At 44.6% G+C, this 19,236-nt stretch overlaps 1 protein-coding gene across 10 annotated transcripts in view; it reads right to left on the bottom strand.

Moving 5' to 3' along the window:
- sipa1l3 (signal-induced proliferation-associated 1 like 3) overlaps positions 1 to 19,236 on the bottom strand; it is a 406,609-nt gene that overhangs the window by 38,525 nt on the left and 348,848 nt on the right. For 9 of the 10 annotated variants that reach the window (XM_072274491.1, XM_072274490.1, XM_072274495.1 and 6 more), the window contains one exon: positions 7,706 to 7,900. The exons of the other annotated variant lie outside the window; for it this stretch is intronic. In XM_072274491.1, coding sequence (XP_072130592.1) covers positions 7,706 to 7,900 — 195 coding nt within the window. The remainder of the gene's footprint in view (positions 1 to 7,705; positions 7,901 to 19,236) is intronic. 10 annotated transcript variants of the gene reach the window in all.

Here is a 19,236-nt window from a genome sequence, read left to right as displayed (position 1 = left end):
GTGTCTTCAAGAATGTCACACTCCCTCGGTGCTGCACTGGATATTTGTCTTCTAGTCTTCCAATCACAGTGAGAAACTGACCCACACATGCTTTTGGGGTTAGGTTCTGCTTCCAAGTACATGTCCTAACCCATCTGTAGCTCCCTATCAGGTCAGGCTGCATCTATAGACAGGAATAAACTGCTGACATTTTGGGTCCAGACTGATGAAGGATCACGGCCTGAAATATTGACCGTTTACTCCCCAGCGTAGATGCTGCCTGACCTGCTGAGTTCCATCAGCATTTTGTGTGTGACACTCCAGATTTCCAGCATCAGCAGAATCCTTTTGTGTTTGTGTGCAGTACTGAGGTTTACTGCAGTGGCATCTGTTTCAGCAGGATTCTCAACCAAGATCCCGACACCTCTCCTACAGGTGCAAGCGTCTTCCTGGTTCTACTTAGAGCAGGAGAGAAGTACTGTCCCAGCTAGTAACGCTCCCCAAACTACACTAAAAAAAATCTGGTGTGTTATTGTATCATTTGTTAGATTCACGGAGACATGGAAAAGTACAGTACAGACAGAAACAGGCACTTTGGCTTATCCAGTCTGTGCTGAACCATTGAAACTGCCGACTCCCATCGACCTGCACCGACCGGGACCATCTCCGTACCCCTGCCATCCATGTGCCTATCCAAACTTCTCTTAAACATTGAAATCAAGGTCACATGCACCACTTGCACAGCAGTTCAACACCCTGAGTGAAGAAGTTTCCCCTCGTGTTCCCCTTAAAATTTTCACCTAACACTTTGTTGTAGGTAAACAGGCTGTTACAACAATGCTCCTACTTCAAGCCATAAGGTGTCGGAGCAGAATTAAACCATTCAGCCCATCAAGTTTGCTCTGCTGTTGAAAAATTGGCTGATTTATTTTTCTTCTGCCTTCTCCTGTTAACTCATTTACTAATCAAGAACCAATCAATCTCTGCCTTAAATACACTCAATGTCTTGGTGTCTGTGGCAATGCGTTTCATAGATTCGCCAACCCCTGGCTCAAGAAATTCCTCCTCATCTAAGTTCCAAAGGGCACCCTTCTGTGCCTTGGATGTGGGACTCTCCCACCGAAGGAAAGATCCTCCCCAAGTCCACTCTATCCAGGTCTTTCAGTACCTGGTAGATTTCAATGAGATCTCCTGTCCTCATCCTTCTCAATTGAGTGCAGGTCCAGAGACACCAAATGCTTTCATTCCTGGGGTCATTCTTATGAGCCTTCTCTGGACCCTCTCACATCACCCTTTGGATCACGGGCCCAAAGTGCTTTGAAGTGCTCCAGATCATAAAGGTACGGTATGTCAAATAAATTCTTCTTTCCTTCTCGGTTTCAGTCTCCAAAATCTCATCATTTGTGACATACACCCAGGTTCTCTTGCCCCTCCTCCATGCCTTCAACTACTGCACAGAGTCTTGTCATCTTCAGAAGTTTTCGGATGACTCTGCCATAGTTGGATGCATCAGCAAGGGAGTACAGGGCTACGGTAGGAAACTTTGTCACATGGTGTGAGTAGATTTATCTGCAGCTTAATGTGAAAAAGACTAAGGAGCTGGTGGTAGACCTGAGGAGAGCTAAGGTACCGGTGACCCCTGTTTCCATCCAGGGGGTCAGTGTGGACATGGTGAAGGATTACAAATACCTGGGAATACGAATTGACAATAAACTGGACTGGTCAAAGAACACTGAAGCTGTCTACAAGAAGAGTCAGGGCCGTCTCTATTTCCTGAGGAGACTGAGATCCTTTAACATCTGCCGGATGATGCTGAGGATGTTCTACGAGTCTGTGGTGGCCAGTGCTATCATGTTTGCTGTTGTGTGCTGGGGCAGCAGGCTGAGGGTAGCAGACACCAACAGAATCAACAAACTCATTCATAAGGGCAGTGATGTTGTGGGGATGGAACTGGACTCTCTGACGGTGGTGTCTGAAAAGAGGATGCTGTCTAAGTTGCATGCCATCTTGGTCAATGTCTCCCATCCACTACATAATGTACTGGGTGGGCACAGGAGTACATTCAGCCAGAGACTCATTCCACCGAGATGCAACACGGAGCGTCATAGGAAGTCATTCCTGCCTGTGGCCATCAAACTTTACAATTCCTCCCTTGGAGGGTCAGACACCCTGAGCCAATAGGCTGGTCCTGGACTTATTTCCTGGCATAATTTACATATTACTATTTAACTATTTATGGTTCTATTACTATTTATTATTTATGGTGCAACTGTAACGAAAACCACTTTCCCCCAGGATCAATAAAGTATGACTATGACTATGACTACTATGCCTTTCTCCCACAGTTCACTTTCCTTTCCTATCAGATTCCTTCTTCAGCGCTTTACGTCTTCCGCCTATCCTGTCCCAGCTTCTCAGTTCACACCTCTCCCCTTTCTCCACCCACCTACCTTCCCCCTCACCTGGCTTCACCTGTCACTCTATAGCTATCCTCCTCCCCTTCCACCCACCTTTTTATTCAGACACCTTCCCCTTTCCTTCCCAGTCCTGATGAAGGGACTCAGCCTGAAGTGTCAACTGTTCCTTTCTCTCTCTGTGTGGTCTGACCAACGCCATAAGAAGCCTCAACATTACATCCATGCTTTTATATTCTACGTCAATAGAAACTGGTTGCGTTTTCCCTCTCTAAGCAATATTAATAGACCAAGTAGTTTTTTTTTAACAACATGAAATCCTTGATTCCAGCAGTCGCAGTGGGTACAGAGCAGTTTGTGAGCAGCTTTGGGCCCCTTATCTAAGAAAGGATTGGCTGACATTGGAGATGGTTCGGAGGCGGTTCACAAAATGATTCTGGGATTGAAAGGCTTGTCACATGAAGAGTGTTTGATGGCTCTGGGTCTCTACTCACTGGAATTCAGTTCTAAGCCTACACTGGTGTCACTCCCCAATTTTTCTTATGCCACATCAACGACTACATTGGTGCTGCTTCCTGCACTCGTGCAGAGCTTGTCGACTTCATCAACTTTGCCACCAACTTTCACCCTACCCTCAAATTTATCTGATCCATTTCTGACACCTCCCCTTTCTCGATCTCTCTGTCTCAATCTCTGGAGACAACTTATCTACTGATGTCTATTGTAAACCCACTGACTCTCAAAGCTACCTGGACTATACCTCTCCCACCTTGTTACTTGCACAAATGTGATCCCCTTCTCTCAATCCCACCGTCTCCACCGTATCTGCTTTCAGGATGAGGCTTTTCATTCCAGAACGAAAGAGATGTTCTCCTTCTTCAAAGAAAGGGGCTTCCCTTATTCCTTTTGAATGCATCTCTTCCTTTTCACGCACGTTGGCTCTTACCCCATCCTCCTGCCAGTCCTTCAGGGATAGGGTTCTTCTTGTCCTCACCTACCACCCAACCAGCCTCTGCGTCCAGCACATAATTCTCAGGAACTTCCAACATCTCCAACAGGATTCCATCACCAAGCACATCTTCCCACATCCCCTCCCCCCGCCTCACTTTCTGCTTTCTGCAGGAATCACTCCATACGCAACTCCCTTGTCCATTTGTCCCTCCCCACTGATCTCCCTCCTTGCATTTAACCTTGCAAGCGGAACAAGTGCTACACCTGCCGTACACCTCCTCCCTCACTACCATTCAGGGCTCCAAACAGTCCTTCCAGGTGAGGCGACACTTCACCTGTGAGCTTGTTGGGGTCATCTACCGTATCCTGTGCTCCCGGTGTAGCCTCCTGCATATATGTGAGACCCGATGTAGATTGGGAGACTGCTTCGCAGAGCACCTACACTCCATCCACCAGAAAATGTGGGATCTCCCAGTGGCCACCCATTTTAATTCCACTTCCCATTCCTATTTCGACATGTCAGTCCATGATCTCCTCTACTGTCGCGATGAGGCCACACTCAGGTTTGAGGAGCAACACCTTATATTCTGTCAGGGTAGCCTCCAACTGATGGCATGAACATCGATTTCTCGAACTTCCAGTGATGCCCTCCCATCCCCATTCCCACTTCTCTCTACCACCTTATCTCCTTACCTGCCATCACCTCCCTCTGGTGCTCCCCCTTTTCTTTCTTCATGGCCTCTCCTATCGATCCCCCTTCTCCAGTCCTGGATCTCTTTCACTAATCAACTTCCCAGCTCTTTACTTCATCACCACCACCCCAGTTTCACCTATCACTTTGTGTTCCTTCCTCCGCTCCCCCCACCTTGTAACTCTGAGTTCTCATCTTTTTCCCTCCAGTTCTGATGAAGGGTCTCAGCCCAGAACGTTGAGTGTACTCTTTTCCATAGATGCTGCCTGGCCTGCTGAGTTCCTCCAGCATTTTTGCGTGTTGAATGGGGGGGGGGGGATCTCATTGAAATCTATCAGATGTTGAAAGGCCTTGATAGAGTGGATGTGGAGAGGATGTTTCCTATGGTGGAGGTGTCTAAGAGCAGAACACAGCCTCAGAATAGAGGGATATTCATTTAGAATGGAGATGAGGAGTAATTTCTTTAGACAGAGAGTGATGAATCTGCGGAATGTGTTGCCACGAGAAGCTGTGGAGGCCAAGTCACTGGGTGTATTTAAGGCAGAGGTTGATAGTTTCTTGATTAGTCAGGGCACGAAGGGATATGGGGAGAAGATAGGAGATTGGGGCTGATGGGGAAAATGGATCAGCCATGACGAAATGGTGGAGCAGACTTGATGCGCAAAATGGCCCAATTCTACTATATATCTCATGTAGTAGTCTCTTTTCCCAGTAATTTAGCTATTATGTTACCATTCCTATCTTTATGATTAAAAAAGGATTCAACTGTAAAGGACATTTCAAACCTGTAGAAGAAAGCTATATAGGTGTATGCATTAAATTACATCACCAACTTATCAGAAGACAGCAGACACACCTTCCTCTCAACAGTAAATTCAAGGGTAGGTGGTGGTGGGGGGGGGAGGAAGAGGATACTCTAAAGGAGTTCCATTCGTAGCAAATAACCATCAAACAAATATGCGAAAATCTGCAGATGTTGGAAATCGAAAGTGAAACACACAAACACACAGACACAATGCTGGAGGAGCTCAGCAGGCCAGGCAGCATCTACATAAAAGAGTAAACAGGCGATGTTTCGGGCTGAGACCCTTCATCAGGACTGGAGAGGAAGATGAGAAGTCACAGCAAGAAGGTGGGGGGAGGGGAGGAAGAAGTAAAAGTGACAGGTGATAGGTGAAATGGAGGGGGAGGGGTGAAGTTGGTTGCTGATTGGTGAAAGAGATAAAAGGCTGGAGGAGGGGGAATCTGATAGGAGAGGGTAGAAGACCATGGAAGAAAAGTAAGGGAGGGGGGTAGCACCAGACGGAAGTGATGGACAGGTAAGGAGATAAGGTGAGAGAGGGAAATGGAAATGGGGGGATGGTGAAGGAGGTGGGGGGGAGCAATTACCGGAAGTTGGAGAAATTGACTTTCATTTCCATCAGGTTGGAGGCTACCCAAATAAAATATAATGTGTTGTTTTCCTCCAATCTTAGTGTGGCCTCATCATGGCCTCTTAATTACAAAGATTCAGGAGCCAGACTTAGCAGCAGCACATGTCAATAGAGAATATACATTCTACGGTAGACCAGCTTCTACGTATGGCCAAGTACAATTACTGGTGGTCACAGCATGCCAGTGTTGGGTTTTAAGAACCTCAAGATGAAGAAAAAGTCCGTGAGAGGCCAGGTATCTCAGATCTGGCTGATGGGGAGAGAATGGATGAAGCAGGAGATTGCAACGAGCCTTAGGGTGGAGAGAACATTCAAGACATTGCCCAAGTTGGGCAAAACAGAAATCTGTCAATTAGCAGTGCAGCAAAGAAGAAAGCTTCCAAAGAGTGTAATAGATGGTTAGAAGGGATTTCCTCATCAGACGTTCTTGTGTCTTGCTTTAGAAGGTCTTGAAGATCTTGCTTGTGTTGAAGTCTTAGGAACTGAACTGAAATATGACTTTTGATTTTGTATTTTATATTCTGTGATTTTGCTCGGTTCTTTTTGTAGCCATTTGCCCATGGAGGTGGGAGGGGGGTTTAATGTTTGAATTTTTTCTTTGAACTGGCTGGTTCCATGTTTTTTCTTTGTTTCGTGACTGTCTGTGGGGAAGAGGAATCTCAGGGTTGTATACTGCAAACATACTTCCATAATATATCCACTTTGAATCTTGGGTAATGAAGAAAGTCAAAGTTATGCATGGGTATGGAGAACTGAAGCAAAAGATTTCAGTGAATGATGATTGAGAGCTGTAAGGTCAAAGCTGAACATATTGCATGAAGATGGATGTCAAGGCATAAAGTGGTCCATGCAGTGATTTTAAGTCACCAGCATTCATTTGCCCCTAGTAATTAATGGCATGCAATAATGAGCAACATGTGTAATAGAACTGGCAAAATAGAACAGTACATGTATTGTTACCTGCGAAGGGGTGGGTCAAAGAAAAGTAATTTTTCAGCATTATAAATGTAACCGTTTTTAAAAAATGCATTTACAATTCCTTTCCATTAATTAAAAACAGATGTGTTAATAAATGTAACAGTCAGGCCAAATTGAGCTACAGCGGTGAAGCAATGCCTTCTGTTCCTCTTCTTGACAGTGGGAAATACTGTTCCACTGCTCTGTGTGTTCGGGGGTTTGCCCTCGCAAAATAGAACAGTACATGTATTGGTGATACCCGCAGGGAATCTGCAGAAAGCCCAAAGCCAATCAGTGTCATGACCGTGTGCTGAGACACAGCTTCCACTTGTGGGTTTAGAAGATAATCTCATTACCAACTCTTTCATGTTAAACCCAACAGGGAATTCAGAAGAAACATCGTTTACTCAGAGATGTGGGAATGTGCAAAGTGCTCCCACAGGAAGTGGCTGAGACAAAAAGAAGATTCATTTAATAGCAGGTTGGATAAATAGGCACGAATGAAAGGAATAGAACGGAAAGGCATGCTTAAATAAACACTGGCATGGATCAGTAGGGCTAAATGACCTGTTCCTGACCTCTATAATCCTTGACATACACTCAATGGCCACTTTATTAGGTACTCGTGAATACAAATATCTAATCAGCCAATCATGTGGTAACAACTCAATGCGTAAAAGCATGCAGACATGGTCAAGAGGTTCAGTTGTTGTTCAGAAAAAAAATCAGAATGGGGAACAAATGTGATCTAAGTGACTTTGACTGTGTTACGATCGTTGGTGCCAGACAAGGTGGCTTGAGTATCTCAGAAACTGCTGGTCTCCTGGGGTTTCACAAACAACAGTCCCTAGAGCAGGTGTTCCCAACCTTTTTTATGCCATGGACTGATACCGTTAAGCAAGGGGTCCATGGAACCTAGGTTGGGAACTCCTGTTTACAGAGAATGGTACGAAAAATAACAAAAAACATCCAGTGAGTGGCAGTTCTGTGGGTGAAAATGCCTTGTTAATGAGAGGTGAGAGGAGAATGGCCAGACTGGTTCAAGCTGACAAGAAGGTGACAGTAACTCAAATAACCACACGTTACAACAGCGGTGTGCAGAAGAGTATGTCTGAACACTCAACACGTTGAACCCCTTGAAGTGGATGAGCTACAGCAGCAGGAGACCACACTGGGTTTCTCTCCTGTACTTAATAAAATGGCCACTAAGTGTGAAACCTAATCCTCCATTCATTTCTCGATCGCAAAAGATTAAGCTTCAGAAAGCTTGCAACTCCTACGTCTTTGTTTCGGTGTATCCAGAAGATCGCGCCTGGGTGCTGGATGTTTTTCTCCACCCTGCTGGGCACACGTTCTTCACATTCTGATAGGAGTAGAAAGATTTGGGGGCAGAAGCAGAGAGCTGAGAACATGACACCGGTGGCTTGGACACGTCTGGTGGCGGGGTCTTGTGAGTGTGAGAGGGATAGCTTGACCTGCAATTTAAGAGTGTTGGAAAAATAAAATTAAAAATAAACAAAAATAAATCAAGCAACAGTGTGTTGTTATTCTAAGCAATTCTCATCTCTTTCAAAATCAGAATCAGGTTTAATATCACAGACAAACTGTATGCCATGAATGTTAACAACAGGAATTCTGCAGATGCTGGAAATTCAGGCAACACACATCAAAGTTGCTGGTGAACGCAGCAGGCCAGGCAGCATCTCTAGGAAGAGGTACAGTCGACGTTTCAGGCCGAGACCCTTCATCAGAACTAACTGACGAAGGGTCTCGGCCTGAACCGTCAACTGTACCTCTTCCTAGAGATGCTGCCTGGCCTGCTGCGTTCACCAGCAAATTTGATGTGTGTTGCCATGAATGTTGTTGTCTTGCAGTAGAAGCACAGTACAATACATAAAAATACTATAAATTACAATAAGAAATTTAAAAAAATAAATTGCATAAGGGCAGAAAGAGAACAAAATTAGTGAGGTAGTGTTCACGGGTTGGTTCATTGTTCTGAAATCTGAACCTGCACTCAACATCAGTAAGACCGAAAAACTGACTGTGGACTTCAGGAAGGGTAAGACAAGGGAACACACACCAGTCCTCATAGAGGGATCAGAAGTGGAAAGAGTGAGCAATTTCAAGTTCCTGGCTGTCAATATCTCTGAGGATCTAACCCGGTCCCAACTTATCGATGCAGCAATGAAGAAGACACCACAGTGGCTATATTTCATTAGGAGTTTGAGGAGATTTGGTATGTCACCAAAGACACTTGCAAATTTCTACAGAGAGCATTCCAACTGGCTGCATCACCATCTGATACGGGAGCAGGAGCTACTGCAAAGGATCGAAATAAGCTCCACGACATCTTCAAGGAGCGATGCCTCAAAAAGGCTGTGTCCATCATTAAGGACCCCCATCACCCAGGACATGCCCTCTTCTCATTGCTACCGTCAGGGAGGAGGTACAGGAGCCTGAAGTAACACAATCAACAATTCAGGAACAGCTTCTTCACCTCTGCCATCTGATTTCTGAATGAACTTTGAACCCATGGACACTATCTCATTACATTTTTATTTCTATTTTTGCACTACTTATTTGATTTAACTAATATATATATTAGTTGCTTTGCACTGTTGCTGCAAAGTCAACAAATTTCACAATATATGCCAAGGATATAAAACCTGGTTCTTATTCCGATGGCAGTGGGGAAGGAACTGCTCCTAAAACACTGAGTGCATGTCACAGGCTGCTGTACCTCCTCCTCGATGGGGTAATAAGAAGAGTCCTAGCTGATGGCTCCTCCCTCAGTCTTCTCATTTTTGAGGAGAAAGCTACAGCGTATGACAAAAACATCTTCTCAGAAAAAGTTGACACTTATCTCAGTGAACTTGGATGAAGATCAGAGGGTAGGTAGGTGCTAGCAAGACTTTGCCTGAATGATTGAAAGGTCCCCACCCCATGCTCCCACCCTTTCTGTTGTTGATCTTGCTCAGTCAACAGCTGCCTTGGCAAGTCAGAATGTCATGCGTTAAGACCTCACTCTGACACCCAAGCACGTGAGCTGCTCTGACAAAATGGTGTACAACTCGGAGCTGTGTTTGCCCCAGGGACTGGAGCGTTTGCTCGGCAGAAGACTACATCTACAGAGTTCAACTGCATGATTTGTCAGTATTCATCGACTCAGAGTGTTGGACTATATTCTTTTTGTGTGACTGCATTTCACTGAATATATCTGCTTTGTGCCAAGTGTGACTGACGGTATTACGTATTGCACCTTGGCCTCGGAGTTCACTTGTCTATATTCATGGGTATTCAGGTATGGTTGAAGGACAATTGAACTTCAACTTAATGAACTTACAGGTGAGATCTAACAGCTAATTTCCTTCAATATGTGGTTCCTCAACCAACTGGCAAAACTCTAAATATTGCAGTTTAGCAAAACTGGCCACTTTGATCACCTTACACAAAATTGAATTTCATCATCAAACCCCCACCACCCAGGTCATCCTCTCTTCTCACTGCTGCCATCAGGTAGAAGATACAAGAGTGTCAGGACTCGCACCTCCAGGTTCAAGAACGGTTACTACCCCTCAACCTTCAGGTTCTTGAACAAAAGGGGATAACTACACTCACTTGCCCCATCAATGCAATGAAATGTTCCCACAACCAATGATTTCACTTTAAGGACTCTCTATCTCATTATCTCATGTTCTATTTATTTATTTATATCTGCATCTGCACAGTTTGCTGTCTTCTGCACTCTGGTTGATCTTTCATTGATCCTGTTATAGTTACTATTCTATAGATATGCTGAGAGTGCCCGCAGGAAAAAGAATCTCAGAATTGTATACGGTGACACATACTGTATGTACTTGGACTTACTTTGCTTTTTTTTTGTTTTAATTCTGTTCATTCTTGTATAAAAAGTGGGCTGGAAGTCATGAGCCTTTGGGGTGCGGCCCTGTGAATAACCTGATTCCTCACCAATGTTGCCAACTGAAGCGCTGAAATATTGAGACAGCAGGTGCAGCTGTCAGAGGCCTCTGCACTCGAGCGGTCTCTCTCTTTCGATGGTGTGTGAGAGTCTGTTGGCTCAGAGTTGGGGGAACTCGAATAAGTGACACTGCAGACTAACATCAGAACAGAGAACTGTTGGCCTCCCCCCCCAGTGTGGCAGGAGGGTCCTGACGAAGGGTCTCGGCCTGAAACGTCGACTGCACCTCTTCCTATAGATGATCCTGGCCTGCTGCGTTCACCAGCAACTTTGATGTGTGTGGCAGGAGGGATATCTCCCTCTCCCTCGCTAGTGAGAGAGAGCCTGGAATGTCAGTGTTGGGATGGACAGTAGTTTTCTATGGACTCTAGATCACGGTCTCTGTGGGCTTTGCTATTGCTTGCGTTGTGGGTGGTGGTGATGGGGTGAATGCTTTTGCTGGAGCTAGGGGAGAGTGAGGGGGAGGGGAGGGTGAGGGGAGGAGAGGGGAGGGGGAGGGGGAGGGTTGCTGATTTTGCCGCTGCTTATGTGTGTAAGGGGACTTTGGTATTCTAACATTTTTCTGTCATTTATTCTTTGTTTTTTTTTCCTCTCTGTTTTGTGAATATCTGTGAAGAGTAAGAATTTCTGGTTGGATACTGTATACATTCTCCAATATTAATGGTCTGGATGATGGGGTGGTAAATTGGGTTAGTAAGTATGCAGATGAAACTACGATAGGTGGCATTGTGGATAATGAAGTAGGTTTTCAAAGCTTGCACAGAGATTTAGGCCAGTTAGAAGAGTGGGCTGAAAGATGGCAGATGGAGTTTAATGCTGATAAATGTGAGGTGCTACATTTTGGTAGGACTAATCAAAATAGGACATACATGGTAAATGGTAGGGCATTGAAGAATGCATTAGAACAGAGGGATCTAGGAATAATGGTGCATAGTTCCCTGAAGGTGGAATCTCATGTGGATAGGGTGGTGAAGAAAGCTTTTGGTATGCTGGCCTTTATTAATCAGAACATTGAGTATAGGAGTTGGGATATAATGTTGAATTTCTACAAGGCATTGGTAAGGCCAAATTTGGAGTATTGTGTACAGTTCTGGTCACCGAATTATAGGAAAGATGTCAACAAAATTGAGAGAGTACAGAGAAGATTTACTAGAATGTTACCTGGGTTTCATCTCTTAAGTTACAGAGAAAGGTTGAACAAGTTGGGTCTTCATTCTTTGGAGCGTAGAAGGTTGAGGGGGGGACTTGATAGAGGTGTTTAAAATTATGAGGGGAATAGATAGAGTTGACGTGGATAGGCTTTTTCCATTGAGACTGGGGGAGATTCAAACAAGAGGACATGAGTTGAGAGTTAAAGGGCAAAATTTAGGGGTAACATGAGGGGGAACTTCTTTACTCAGAGAGTGGTAGCTGTGTGGAACGAGCTTCCAGCAGAAGTGGTTGAGGCAGGTTCGATGTTGTCATTTAAAGTTAAATTGGATAGTTATATGGATGAGGAAAGGAATGGAGGGTTATGGACTGAGTGCAGGTTGGCCAGAAAGAACTACGGTCTACAATCACTAAATTTGAATGAATCAAGGACAGTGGAAGTAGACAAACCAATTGTCTTTGTTCTTGTTATGTGCTTGACGGAGATGGAGGCTGCCATTTTGTGAAGCCGCTCTGCATCCATTTTTGAACAGGAGTTGCTTGGCTGGACTAGTGTTTTAAAGTAGACACAATGAAGCTCTGGGTAAGGGGCTGTAATAGAGATCATTACCAAATGTTTTTGGTTAGATATAACATGCAGGGGCTTTTAAATGGTGGGGTCTGCGTCTGCCCTGAGTGATTCATATTGGTTATTGATTTGATGACTAATTTAGAACAAAGAGCCATAAATTACTAGTTGTCACTTGCAGAGGAAGGACAATAAGTGGATGCTGGTTTGGATCAGAGCCAATAAGAAGGTGTTATAGGTCAGTCAGGTAGCCAATAACACTGAAATGCAACATTTGAACTGGTAAGGACTGTATACAGAGGCAGATGCTTCAATTGCAAAGGTAGTCATAACTAGAGACCCACTATCGTGGATGTGGAGTACTCCATGGACATGGGGAGATCGAAGCAGGACCACGAGGAATGCGTGGCCCACATAGACTCCTTTTACTGGTATTAACTTTTCTACTATTTGACTGTTCATGCAGGGTCAGGAAAACTTTGTAGGCGTACACACAGGTATTTGGCTGTGTAAATTTACGAGTTCTTCCGTTGAAACAATAAAGGTACTTGGTAATTGCAGATTCTCATATTACTAAGGGTTAGATCCTTGTAGCAACTTGCTGGCTCAAGAAGGTAACACCCATCATCAAAGATCTCCACACTCTGAGCCACGCCATCTTCTCTCTACACAGAAGGTACAGAAGCCGAAAGTCTCACACCACTAGATTCAGGAAGGGCTACTTCCTTTCAATTATTGAACCAACTAGCAAAACTTGAATCACCAGAGTTTAGCAGAACTGTAACCGCTTTACACAAAAATGTATTGTTCTGAGTTGGTTCTAATTATGTTCTAGCTTGTAAAAATTGTGTAGAATTTACATTTTTCTTGTGAATGCTGCTCACAATACTCCAAGTGAGACCACACTTCTTGGAGTATTAGGAGCAATTTTAAAAAATTTTATTGAGACACAATGCAGAATAGGCCCTTCGAGCCGCACCACCCAGCAATCCCCGATTTAACCCTCGCCTAATCACAGGACAATTTACAATGACCAATTAAGCCACCAACTGATACATCTTTGGACTGAGGGAGGAAACCAGAGCACCTGGAGGAAATGTACGCAGTGGCGAAACGTAAAAACTTCTAATGGGCAGTGGCGGAAATTGAACCCAAGTCACTGGTAGTGTAAAGCGTAGCACGACCATGCCGTCCCAAGAGTGGGGGCCAAGTCATTTGGGCCCCGTACCTAAGAAAGAGTGTACTGACATTGGAGAGGGTCCAGAGGAGGTTCATGAAGATGATCCAGGAATGAAAGGGTTTTGATATGAGGAGAGTTTGTTGGCTCTGAGCCTTGACTCACTGGAATTCAGAAGAATGAGGGGAAATCTCATTGAAAGCTATTGAACGTTGAAAGGCCTTGATAGAGTGGATATGGAGAGGATGATTCCTATGATGAGGGCGTCTAAGATCAGAGGATGCAGCCTCAGAATAGAAGGACATCCATTTGGAACAGAGATAAGGAGAAATTTCTTTAGCTAGGGAGTGGTGAATCTGTGGAATTCATTGCCACAGGTGGCTGTGGAAGCCAAGTCACTGGGTATGTTTAAGGAAGAGGTTGAAAGATTCTTAAATGGTCAGCACATGAAGGGATACGGGGAGAAGGCAGGAGGTTAGGGCTGAGAGGGAAAATGGATCAGCCATGATGAAATGGTGGAGCTGACTCGCTGGGCCAGATGGCCTAATTCTGCTCCTATATCTTATGGTCTTATATGATGCTATGTGACTGTGATGCTGCTGCAAGCAAGTTTTTCATATGAAAATAAACTCAACTTTGACTCTGAGGAGGGGTAAAGTTTATCACTCTTAAACATTACTGCAAAGTCTGTCACTCTCTGATCAGCACCTTCCCTCACCCAGCGTTAAAGGCAGACCCACAGGTCATTCATCCACCGGACACTGTTGGTATTTATGGCATTAGAACTTAAGAACATCAAATAATTCATAGTTCTAAGTTCAAAGTACATTTATTATCAAAATATTTATCAATTATACAACCTTGAGATTTGGCTCCTTAAAGGCAGCCACAAAGCAAGAGACCTGAAAGAATCCATTAAAAAAGGTTCAAAGGTACAAACACCCAATGCAGAGAGAGAGAAAACACATACACGTCGTGCAAACGATAAAAGCAAGCAACAGCATTCAGAATGAGAGTGAGTCCACAGACACGAAGCCCAGAGCAGGCCACGACCTCAGACTCATTTGTGCATCAGTCTTAGGCCCCCTAACTGTATACTGAGTTATATAATTAGGCCCCCTAACTATATACTGTATGTCTGCCTAAGACTTTTGTACAGTACTGTACGTTTTCCTTAAAATCTTTTCCCACTTTTTGAAAGATTTAATTCTGAATTTGCTCACTAACATGAGCAACAAAAATAATACTAAGTAACACAAACACACAAAATACTGTAGGAACTCAGCAGGTCAGGCAGTACCTGTGAAAGTGAATAAACAGTCATCTTTCAGGCTTAGGCTCTTCAATGAGACTGGTGAGGAAGGGGGAAGGAGCCAGAAATGAGAAGGGGGGTGAGGGGGTGGAGTACAAGCTGGCAGGTGATAGCTGCAATGAGTCAGGGAACAGCAGAGATCACAGAGGGGGTTCAGTGAGGGAGGGCCACCACCTCACTGAACTCCTGAAGGAAAGATTCAAACTGAGGGGAGAGCTGATGGATGTTTTAAAATTTTGAGGAGTTAGAACTACTCATCTGCAGGTATCTTTTACCCTGGCAATCAGAATCAGGTTTAACATCACTGGCATATATCATGGAATTTGTTAACTTATAGAGGCAGCAGAACAATGCAATACATGATAAATGTAAAAAAATAAATTACACTAAGTATATATATGCATGTTAAACAGTTAAATTAAAAATAGTGCAAAACCAGAAATTTAAAAAAGTAGTGAGGTAGTGTTCGTGGGTTCAACGTCCATTCAGAAATCGGGTGGCAGAGGGGAAGAAGCTGTTCCTGAATCGTTGAGTGTGTGTCTTTAGGCTCCTGTATCTCCTTCATGATGGTAACACTGAGAAAAGGGCATGACCTGGGTGACGGGGGTCCTTAATGATGGATGCCACCTTTCTGAGGCATCGCTCCTTGAAGATGTCCTGGATATTACGGAGGCTAGTACGCACGATGGAGCTGACTAATTTTACAACTTTCTGTAGCTTCTTTGGATCTTTGGTTGAAATGATGAACAGTTGGGGTGATGGGGAGGGCGTGGAAGTTTCAAAGTGGATGTATAGTGCAGGTTTTTTGTTACACAGAGTGGTTGGCGCCTGGAATATACTGCTGGGTTGTAGTAGAGAGAGATACAATAGAGGTGCTTAAACAACTCTTAGATTGGCACGTGGATGTGCAGAGAAGGAAAGGATTTTGACATTGTGCAGACTATCTTGCTCTCTTTTTGCACTATTTATTATATAATAAATAAAAAGTGAAGAAAGGAGGCGGTACGGAAGCGTAGTGGTTATCACAAGACGCAACCTGGGTTCAATCCCCACCGCTGCCTGTAAGGAGTTTGTACGTTCTCCAGTGACTGCATGGGTTGCCTCCAGGTGCTCCAGTTTCCTCCCACAGTCCAGACCTGCCAGTGGTAGGTTAATTGGTCATTGTAAATTGTCTCATGATTAGGCTAGGATTAAATTAGGGGGTGGGGGGAGGTTTCTGGGTGGTGTAGCTCAAAGGGCTGGAAGGGCCTGGTCTGCATTGTATCGCAATAAATAAATCATAGAAATAATAATAATTCAATTTAACTCGGTTTCTTTATCTCTTTCCTTTGGGGAGATAGATAGCCAGTCAATTAGGAAGGGGTGTACTATTTCACTGCGAAGAAATAAATAAATTGGGGCTGTGGGATGGTGCAGCTGAAACACTACAACTGAACAATGAACTGACACATGCAGCAAAAGCAGCCAGTCTGTCGGAAGCTCCTTTGTTTGTGTCTAAGCATTAACCGGTCTGACGCAAACAAGTTCATGTCTCAAAAGTTAACCACTGCAGTTTTTAAACGTTTTTCCAGAGATACAACATGGTAACAGGCCCTTCTGACTCAAAGAGCCCACGCCAACCTATATAACCAATTAACGTACTAACTCTGGTGTGGGAGGAAACCAGAGCACCTGGAGGAAACCCCCATGGTCACAGGTAGAATGTACAAACTCATTACAAGCAGCGGTGGGAATTGTACCCAAGTTGCTGGTACTGTAAAGTGAGGAGCTAACCACTACCCTACCATGCCACCCCATTTCAGAATCAGGTTTAATATCGCCCGCATATGTCGTGAAATTCGTTAACTTTGCAGCAGCAGTTCAATGCAATTCATAATAATAGTGAGAAACTGTGAATTACAGAAAGTATATACATATCAAATAGTTAAATTAAATAATTTACATAAAATATAGAAATAAAAAAGGTACAGTTCAGAAATTGGATGGCAGAGGGGAAGACGCTGTTCCTGAATCACTGAATGTGTGTCTTCAGGTTCCTGTACCTCCTCCCTGATGGTAGCAATGAGAAGAGAGCATGTCTTGGGTGATGGGGGTCCTTAATGATGGACGCTGCCTTTCTGAGGCATCGCTGCATTAATGATGATTCCCAGTTTTACAGTAACTAGAAGTGATGTTCAGCGAAATAATTATTAAACTCACAGGACGAGCAACCTGGAGCCCCTAAATATATTCTGAAGGAGCTGCCATGGTTGAAGGTTTCCACATCCTCCAACCCTGCCCGGCTGCTTTTGAACTGAGTTGCTCACTGGTCATTGTGAGGACAGGGAAGAGTTAATTGCATTCTGGTTCTCTCTTGCCTCTTCTCTTCTCCTCACCTGCCCATTACCTACCTCCAGTCCTCCCCCTCGCCTTTCTCCCATGGTCCACTCTCCTCTCCTATCAGATTCCTTCTTCTTCAGTCCTTTAACTCTTCCACCTATCATCTCTTAGCTTCTTACTTATAGGGCTACCATTGACAGAATCCTGACCGGTTGCATCTGGTATGGGAGCAACAGAGCATTGGACTGGAAGTCCCTTCAAGGGACTGTGAGAACGGCCGAGAGGATCACCCTACTATCTGCTGGGGGCATTTATCAGGTGTGCTACATACACAGGACCATTAGCATTATCAAGGGCCCTACCCCCCATCCATCCAGCATCCTCTTTGACTTTCTACCATCAGGCAGGAGACTCCGATGCATAAAGACAAGAGCGGTCACGATGGGAAACAGTTTCTTCCCCCAGGCCATTAGGCTTCTGAACTCTCTGCCGCATTGCATTCGAAGTGTCACTGGTTGATCTGTTCTGTACCTGACAATATTTAATTTATGCACTTTACCTTTTTTACTTATGTGGTAATTCATCTGTTGGTTTTATCCTTACTTTCCTAAGTTCTTGTATGTTATACGTGTGTTATGTGTACTACGGTGTTTTGCACCCTGATCCTGAGAAACGTTGTCTCATCTGACGGTATACATGTATGTAGTTAAATGGCAATAAACTTGACATGATTTGACTTCATCCACCTTCCTCCTCACCTGGTCTCACCCGCCAGTCTGTACTCCTCATCTCACCTCACCTTTTATATCCTGGCTCCTGTATCCCTCCTTTCCAGTGCCGATGAAAGGTTCCGACCCAAAGTCAACTGCTTCTTGCCCTTCATGGAAGGTGTCTGATCTGCTGAGTTCCTCCTGCAGTTTGTGTGTCACTCTTTCTTTGTCTATTTGTTCATTATGTGCTGTGTCGTATGACGTGGGCAATCATGGTCTTTCCATGACCAAGATAGTTCTTGGGAAATTTTTCTACAGAAGTGGTTTGCCATTGCCTTCTTCTGGGCTGTATCTTTACAAGACGGGTGACCTCAGCCATTATCCATACTTTCCAAAGGTTGTCTGCCTGGCGACAGTGGTCACATAATCAGGACTTGTGATATGCACCGACTACTCATACGACCACCCCCCACCTGCTCCCATGGCTTCATGTGACCCTGATCGGGGCGGGGGGTGGTGGTGGCTAAGCAGGTGCCACACCTTGCCCAAGGGTGTCCTGTAGGCTAGTGGAGGGAAGGAGCAACCTACACCTGCTTTGGTAGAGACACATCGCCACCCTGCTACTTCTCCCTTATGATAAGGGAAAGGGTTTGAAACCAGATGCGGATGAAATGGGAACGGATAATCCTGCACTTTGCAATCATTCAGTGCAAAGTTGATAGAAACTTGGCAACTGTTTCGATACTACACAAAAGACAAGAGTCACCTGACTGTGAGCATAGAAGCTGCATTGAGATTTGAGGATCCGTATGGAAGATATTGCAAGATGATCATAGTGTTGACAGCAGTTACAATGCCAATTGCCAATTCCTAGCAAATGCCTCACTAGGTTCTCACTGGAACTTCAATGGCATTAAACAGAAAGTAGAATTAATTAACCAGTTGCAACAAATGAGATGCTGGAGGAAACCTGGAGGCTCAGGCAGCACCTGTGGAAGGAGAGGTGCAGTTGACATTTCAGGTCCAGATCCTTCTTCAGAACTGAAAAGAAAGAGGGGAGATACCCAGCATAAAAAGGTGAGTGGAGTGGGCTGGTAGGCGATGGTCATCAAGCACTACACCACAGAAACAGGCCCTTCGGCCCATCTAGTCTGTTCTAAATCATTACTCTGCCTAGTCCCATCGACCTGCACCTGGACTATAGCCCTCTGTATCTCTCCCATCCATGTACCTATCCAAACTTCTCTTAAATGTTGAAATCGAACCTGTGTCCACTATTCCGCTGGCAGCTTGTTCCACAATCTCATCACCCTCTGAGTGAACAAGACTCCCTCCCCCATGTCCTTCTTGAATATTTCACCTTTCACCCTTAATCCATGACCTGTAGTAGTAGTCTCACCCAACCTCAGTGGGAAAAAGCCTGCTTGCACTCACCCTATCTATACACTCATAATTTTGTACACCTCTATCGAATCTACGCTCAATCTTCTGTGCTCCATCGATAGGCGGACACACATGAGGGAGGGTATGATGAGCAGTTGAGAAGGAGAGTGGGAATGATACAAGAAGCTGGGAGGAGATACAGTAGGCAGAA

The sequence above is a fragment of the Mobula birostris genome, chromosome 12, assembly GCF_030028105.1.
Source record: "Mobula birostris isolate sMobBir1 chromosome 12, sMobBir1.hap1, whole genome shotgun sequence".
NCBI lineage: Eukaryota > Metazoa > Chordata > Chondrichthyes > Myliobatiformes > Myliobatidae > Mobula > Mobula birostris.
Note: the sequence above shows the minus strand (reverse complement) of the source record. Positions and strands in the feature narration are given on the sequence as shown.